The 6,966-nt window shown below is 49.8% G+C and overlaps 1 protein-coding gene across 1 annotated transcript; it reads left to right on the top strand.

The window, feature by feature from the left end:
• Positions 1 to 2,025: 2,025 nt before the first annotated feature.
• On the top strand, positions 2,026 to 6,698 carry LOC147886831 (putative E3 ubiquitin-protein ligase LIN). The gene is made up of 8 exons (XM_087394059.1): positions 2,026 to 3,425; positions 3,527 to 3,660; positions 3,946 to 4,289; positions 4,409 to 4,479; positions 4,629 to 5,606; positions 5,691 to 5,835; positions 5,921 to 6,121; positions 6,405 to 6,698. The coding sequence occupies exons 1-8, from the start codon at positions 2,260 to 2,262 to the stop codon at positions 6,696 to 6,698; spliced, it is 3,333 nt and encodes a 1,110-aa protein (XP_087250185.1). The 5' UTR covers positions 2,026 to 2,259.
• Positions 6,699 to 6,966: the final 268 nt, after the last annotated feature.

Below are 6,966 nucleotides of genomic sequence, written 5' to 3'. Positions count from 1 at the left end.
TTTGAGAAAGGTACATTTAGAAAGCAAGTATTGTGCTTGAAAGGAAATGAGTCACTAGGAGAGAACCTAATTTAGTGCTAGGTGATGCAGACCTTACTAGATTAAAGGCATTTGTGGAAGCTACCCCAGACATCATACATGCAATGATTGATGCGTTAGCAAATGTACACCAAGCGCAGGAATTAAACATTATGATCTACACCCTTTGAGTGTCATGCTAGATTTTACCAAAGGTCACTGTCCATGGGTTGGCATTATTGATTGGGGATTACTACTTTGATTTGGTGGATCGAGAGAATCTATTAATTTTGTAAAATGCCCTCCAGATATGGATGATGTGACTTATGATATTAAATAGGCTAGGGCAACAAGACAAAACAAACGTCGGCCTTGGAAAGCTCTAGAAATAATAGACTCCGAGAATAGTAATGCTTATAGTAAAGAATCAGATTATTCAAGATGGTTCATACGTGACGAAAGGTAGGATGCTAGAGGCCAAGCAAGTTCTCCGAAGGCTCCGGAACAAAGAAGACATTGGAGGTTACATTCCTATGTAATCTCTTCGAAGGATCCGAAGGAAAGAAAACATTGGACGCCTTGCCACCAAGCAAGGCTACAAATGATCCGGTGAGGTTCCAATGACAGTCCCTAGAGAGAGCCTAGGATCGTCTGTAGACATCATTCTACAAAATTGTAATTACGAACCGAAGGTACTCATCGACACAATGTCGACACAACAATATTGCAGATGCCAACAACCTCGCATGTGCCTCACAACCTGTGTTGTAGCCAGATACTTGGCAGAAATCAATGGGAGAAGGTTGGCCTTGGAGGGAGATAGTTCTGTGAGCCTAGGCTTAGGTGCTGAAGATGATAAAATGGTTGGAAGGGACTCATTGAAATGAAACGGTTCACTCAAGCGGAAAAAACATCCAATGGCCCATATTTCTTACATGGAATCCAACGATCCAAAGTTGTTGAAGCTCTTTCCTTAATAGAGAAAAAGATGATCTATGTCAAATTAGTTAGTCCGAGTGTCTTAGGAACGATCGCAGCGTCAGCAGCATCTTTATACTTGTCCCCCTGCCATGCGCTTCTCCTTTGGATTTCTCGCAAGGTAACTCGTCCGTGAGTAGTCACGGTCGCCTCGTGCCCTCTGATCTCGAGTCAGTAACAATGGGCATTGGGCAGCTTCAGCTTGTCGACGTACGTTGAAGTTTGGTTGGCAATGGTTGCTGAAAGCTGACGAGTCTTGGAAGATTTGTTGATTTTAGTTCAGGCAGCTTTTAGTTCATGCAGGCTGCAGCTTTTACATTCGGAGAACAGGTCCAGTATGCGGAAGCTATGTATCGCTTGCCATTGCCGGGGCTCGTAGCATATTTGCCAGCCCTGGCATAGTGGGAAAGCTCCCTTAGATCTGTTCTTCGCTTCTAAATTTTATCATGGCAACGACACGGGTACAATTAGAACTAGAATTGTTTTAAAAACAATTCCAGGCAGCCATGGACACCGACCGGCAATGACGGATTTTATCATGGTCCATGGAGTCTGGACCACGGAAGAAACTCTAGGAGACAAATTCAGACAATGCCATGGGCCTGGATTGACAGGAACGCCTGTGCCGTCGTATAGATTGGCAGCTGCGTTCAGTGCGTTATGATCTAGAAGCGGACTGATTGCGAGTCTGATTCATGACAGATCCTGACGTGATCTTTTTGAAAACCGGAGTCCGCTCAGCCTGCGCTGCAGCTATTGATCAGAACATCCCATTGGATTGGTCTAAGATCCGGAGATGTCTGTTGTTAAGCAAGCTAGATCTTTTGTAAACTTGCAAGCATTGATCTACCAGCACGGAATCAAGCTGTCAACGGTCGAAGGATTAGCTAGGGCCCAGTCCTGATATTCAACAGTGAACAGGCACAATGTTGATATGCCAATCTCGTGACCCCTTGTCAACCGCCCTGCTTGTGTTCCTCTTCCTCCCTCTTCCTTTTCCAGGGACGTATTGAATAGATGAGTCTGGACGCTCTCGGTGCAAGCCTCTAAATTTGCTGCTGTGTTCGTGCACTTGATCACACAACACAATGTCGTAGATACTCCAGAGTGAGGCGGAATGCTGCTCGATTACTTTGTGCGCACCAGGAATTGCTAAAAGTATCTTGTTGGTTCTTACACAAACGGCTCAAAAGAGGTGACAAAATCAGGTTGCTTCTGATATATAGTAGACCTTCATATCAAAAGGCGAGAACGCAACGAAGCATGCTCAAGCTCATTGCTCGACCATCGGCACCAGTCACCCCCAGAACGCCTAAGAAGGGTGCGTCACTGACTGAAAATGTGATCTGTTCGACAGTGCAGGTTGCAACTCCAAAAAAATCTTTCAAGCATTCCCCAAAACGAGACCATGGGCCTCCGACACTAGATCTGTTGCCGACAGAGACAGTCGTCTCTCTGCTATATGGGTTCGCCAGAAAGCTCTTGCTGGACAGCATAAGACGGGGCTTGCTCACAGAAAAGTATCTTAAAAAACTCGACCCAGAGGGAAAGAGCACCTTAGTGAACAGCCAGCATACAGTGCTTACGTACATGAAGTGGGGAATAAACTACGTAGAACAGGCTTTTTGTAGCGTCTTGAAAGAAAAACGAGGAGAGCTACTTGCGAAAGCAGAGCAGATGCTGAAAGCTTTGACATCAATGGAAACTCAGGGTCTCAGCGCCAATGACGTGCCAAATGCATGCATCATCAGCTTAGCACATGTGTACTTGGCCTTGGTGTGGAAACTCCGGAGAAATCAAAAGCAGGTTGCCGCCCATCTACTCGAAGTGTTTGTCATTTGTCCGAAACATGCCCGGCAGAATTTTGCTCCTGAGCTCTGGGAGCAGCTCTTCCGACCCTATCTTGCGGAAATTGAAACCTGGTACAAGAGAGAATCCAAAAAAATTACAAGCTCCGGTCGATCATCGGCGGTCATACAATCATTGCCGAGCAGTCCCATACAGTCGGCGGTGCAAACAGCCAGTATCGTAGAATTCTGTGAATTGAAATTGTTCGGCTCCGAGCCTAGCCAATCGTTGGAGCTGGAAGATCGCATGCAATCAGAGAAGAACATGCAAATGAATCTACTCTACAATCTCTATGAAGAGACGCTGAATGAGAGCACACAGCAATACGCGCAACATTATCAAGAATTAATCATATGCTACGATCGAAAAGAACTGCAGGGAAACAAGGAAAGCGATAAGCTGCACTTGAGGAAAGGAACTGCAGTTCTTTCACCCAAAGAAGGCTCGACTCCAAGGGGAAGTGGAGCTACCAATGTAGACCAGATTAACGAAGGTCGTAAAAGCAGTTCGGAAGCGATGAGCTCGCCGGGAGGATGGATGGGAACACGGCAGGGAGCAGGGCCGCTGCAGTTGAGAAGCCTGTGAGTTGAAACGAGATATGATAAAAATTGTCGGAAATCCAAAAAAAGTTATGGCCTGATTATCTTAGAGAGGCATTTAATCATGTTACATGAACCTGCAGATATGAAGCCATCGTGGGAACATTTAGCATCGGGAAGGCCAACAACGGAGTCAACCAAGGAAACTTTCTTCCCTTTTGTAACAAACACCAGCCCGGCCAAGCTGTTCTCGACTACCTACACCCCATCCAGAAAGGTACGCACTTCACGGGCATACTATAAGCTCTATGTACTCGAGATTCGAACTTTTTAAGTTGCGCAGAGAGCTGGAACGTGGAACTAGAATTTGAGCCCAAGTTGGGCGTTGCGAATTTCCTCTATTTGTAGGGTTTGGTTGCGATGTGTTATAAACCTTCTCTGATTCTGAATGAGTCGTAGATGCTGTCGCAGCTTTGCCTATGAATCTAGCGTGCGAGCTCGCACGAAATTTTAGAGTATTTTTCCACAAGACTCCACAAATTGCTCCTTTTCACGCAGCCAGGTCATGGGAAACTATCTCAAAATCGCCAAGCCTCAGTAGTTAATTCGAACGGAAGAGTGTTTCTCCCTAGTGATGGTCCAACCGGTCATGAGAAGCGTCGGCCAGCTTCGTGGTTGAAAAGCAAGCCTGAGAAGAACGGATCAGATTGTGGTGCTGCAGTCGAAAGGATGAAGCTCTTTTCAGGGACGGAGATTTCAACACCTAAGGCAAATCATCATGAATACCCATGTGAACGGGCTGGTGCGGCTCGGCGGCTGATCGACCTTATCGAAGACTCCGAATCCGACGTGCCTAGTTTGCAGCTTGAGCACAGCACCAATTTCAGCAGCAGCACTTACAGGGAGGTGAGGATTTCGGTTTGTCGCTTCAGCATACTCGACAGTATAAGCGCTTGGCATGAGGGGGGCTCGAGTCGACGCGCATGTCTAACTGTCTTAGTGAATTTGCTTGGGACGTTCCAAAGGGGAGGAGATCAGTGAGCGCAACGAAGGAGGAGCAGGAGGAGGAGTTAGTGGAGGAGCGTCCAGCAATGAGGTAAGCGATTCAATTCTGAGTACTAGAGGCGATATATATATAGGGCCGGAACACCCTTCAAATTAGAAAGCAAATCGTGTGCAAAGCAGCGGCCGCTTCGAAATGGGTGGTGCGTGATGTAGTAGTGTGGGCGGCCGTGGCGGCTGCAGGCTGAAGAAGAAGGCGGCGAGGAAGGCAAGGAGGAGCTCTTTCAGCGCGGCGGAAGAGAGACTGCTGCAACGCAAGGGGGCGACGTCGTTAGCAGCAGCGAAGCAATCGAAGGATGGAGATGGTGGAGGCGCGAGGCGCAGCTGGGCAGATGAAAGGAGAGGCGGAGAGGCGAGGGAGGTGGCGAAGGGGGGGAGGCAGGTGGGGGGGCTGGTGGAGGAGCTGAGGGCGGCGGTGGGAGGAGCTGAGGGCGGAAGGAGCTGCGAGGAGGTACTATTGGAGCTGTCGGAAGCTTGTAAGGAGGAGGAGGCGGCGGAGGAGGCGGCGGAGCAATCACTAGTGAGCGAGCTTCTCCATATATTATCCGCCACCGCTCTGCAGGAGGCGCAGCGCCTCTCGTTGTGTATATTAGCGGCGCTCATCGCCAAAAATCGGCGGCGCTTTGAACGTCAAATTCTTCTGGCCGATCCCCATCTCCGCTCCCTCGCCAACCTCCTTCGCCAGGGCAGCCTCTCCGAAGCCGCCCTCCTCCTCCACCTCCTCCGCCCCTCCTCCGCCTCCTCCCTCCATCTCCCCCATATCCTCCTCCTCCTCCTCGACATCGCCCACCGTAGCCACCCCCACCTCCCACCCCACCGCCCGCACGCCCTCCCTCCCCGCTCCCTCGCTTTGATGATGATTGCGCAGCTCCTCGACTCCAACCCTGCCCACCCACACACCCGCCAAAATTGTAAGCAGCTCATGCGCGTCAATGCCCTCCCCTGCCTCCTCGCCGCCCTCGACTCCCTCCTCCTCGACGAGCGCGTCGCCGCAGCTTCGATCTTGACGTGCTGCATGCAAGCCGACGGCGACTGCCTCCAGCTCATCGTGCCCCTCGTGCCGCCCGACTCCGTCGTGGCGCTGCTCCAACGAACGGCGTGCAGGAGGAGTGCATTCAGGGCTGCCATTGACTTCGTCACCCAGCTGCTGCGCACGAACAGGTACCGAGTGTAAACTTGCATCCCGATTTCTACTTCGCTGCATCATGTATGTTATTTCCTCTCACTCCTGTTGCTCATCTACAGGAGAAGCTCCAGCATCGAAACGCTCCGACGAATTCGGGCAGAGGGCCTCCTGAACATCTTGCATGTGCTGATCGTGTATATCCAAACCGCATCGTTAGAGCATCGACCTGCGGCAGCAGCACTTCTGCTACAATTGGACTTGGTGGTACGACGTAGATGATAGTTTGGAAATTGCACATTTCATGTAATTTTTGCTTATCCTTAACCCCGCAGGTGATTCATTCTCTTAGGGTGATGGAAACTACAAGCCCAGCATGTTCAGAGAGGAGGCGCTCGACACCCTTGTGGCAGCGCTATGTTCTTCGGACAGCATGGAAACGAACCTGACTGCCGCCAGGGTTCTAGAAAGCATCGGTGGGAGGTTTTCACCATGCGGGAAGTCAGAAGTGGAGGCGTGGTTGGTAAAACAAGCAACGACGACGCGCGGCCAGGTAGCTATCTCTCACCTTCGATCGATTGCTCTATTGGGAGCTTCTGTGCATTGTGCTTGCCTATTTATAGGACCAGACTGCATTTCGGACTTCCCTGGTTTTGTGGGGAGAAGGCTATCCGTGACAAAATATGGGCAAATTTAAACGCACGCCGCCACCACTCGAACCGTCTCTTCAAAGAGGACACAGCCAGATTCAGATGCTGCAACATATTTGCGCGACCGCTCATTGTGTTCTTAGTTAGTGCAATTGCTGCTTGACGGACGTTGGAGGGTGCATGCAGGAAGCTGTGGAGGGCGAGGAGGAGGAGTGGGAGAAGAAGGCAGCCGGTGCGCTGCTGGGGCACGGAAGGCCGATGGTGGAGGCATTGACGAAGGGGCTGAGGAATGGCATGCCGGAAGTGAGAAGGGCGTGCTTGGTGGCGAACGCATGGCTGAGCTGCTTCCTTGGTCCTGCCCATCAAGAGCAACGAGAGCTAATGAAGATGGCTTTGCAGCAGGAGCTCACAAGCAGCAACCAAAGTGCCATCCACGAGCCCATCTTCTCCACCCTCGTCTTGCACAATCTCAACACGTAGAAGTAGTGCTAGCTACTCTTTTTTGTACTTAAAGCCACTGGCTTGGCTTCGTGCCTCTTGTATATACACTCCTCTTATTTTTTGTACTTGAAGCCACATGACGTGGCTTAGCTTCATGCTATATGTACATACAAGCACTTTTTGAGCTTTCAATTTTCTTGTGTAACGTTCTATCAATTAATGCCTTGTGAACTAAAAGTTTTGGAATTGTAATGTTTTATTTGGAATTGTAATTGTCGGTTTTAGATGTGCTTGCAAGAGTGCTAAT

Source organism: Dipteris shenzhenensis, chromosome 23 (genome assembly GCF_047967505.1).
Source record: "Dipteris shenzhenensis isolate YYH24624 ecotype China chromosome 23, Dip_SZ_1.0, whole genome shotgun sequence".
NCBI classification, from domain to species: Eukaryota; Viridiplantae; Streptophyta; class Polypodiopsida; order Gleicheniales; family Dipteridaceae; genus Dipteris; species Dipteris shenzhenensis.
Note: the sequence above shows the minus strand (reverse complement) of the source record. Positions and strands in the feature narration are given on the sequence as shown.

Bases quoted from the DNA above. Each gene is read 5' to 3' on its own strand.
- LOC147886831 (XM_087394059.1), top strand. From the start codon at position 2,260: ATGCTCAAGCTCATTGCTCGACCATCGGCACCAGTCACCCCCAGAACG. The intron at 3,661-3,945 runs GTACGCACTTCA...TCACGCAGCCAG, and splicing joins CCTACACCCCATCCAGAAAG to GTCATGGGAAACTATCTCAA. The intron at 5,607-5,690 runs GTACCGAGTGTA...GCTCATCTACAG, and splicing joins CAGCTGCTGCGCACGAACAG to GAGAAGCTCCAGCATCGAAA.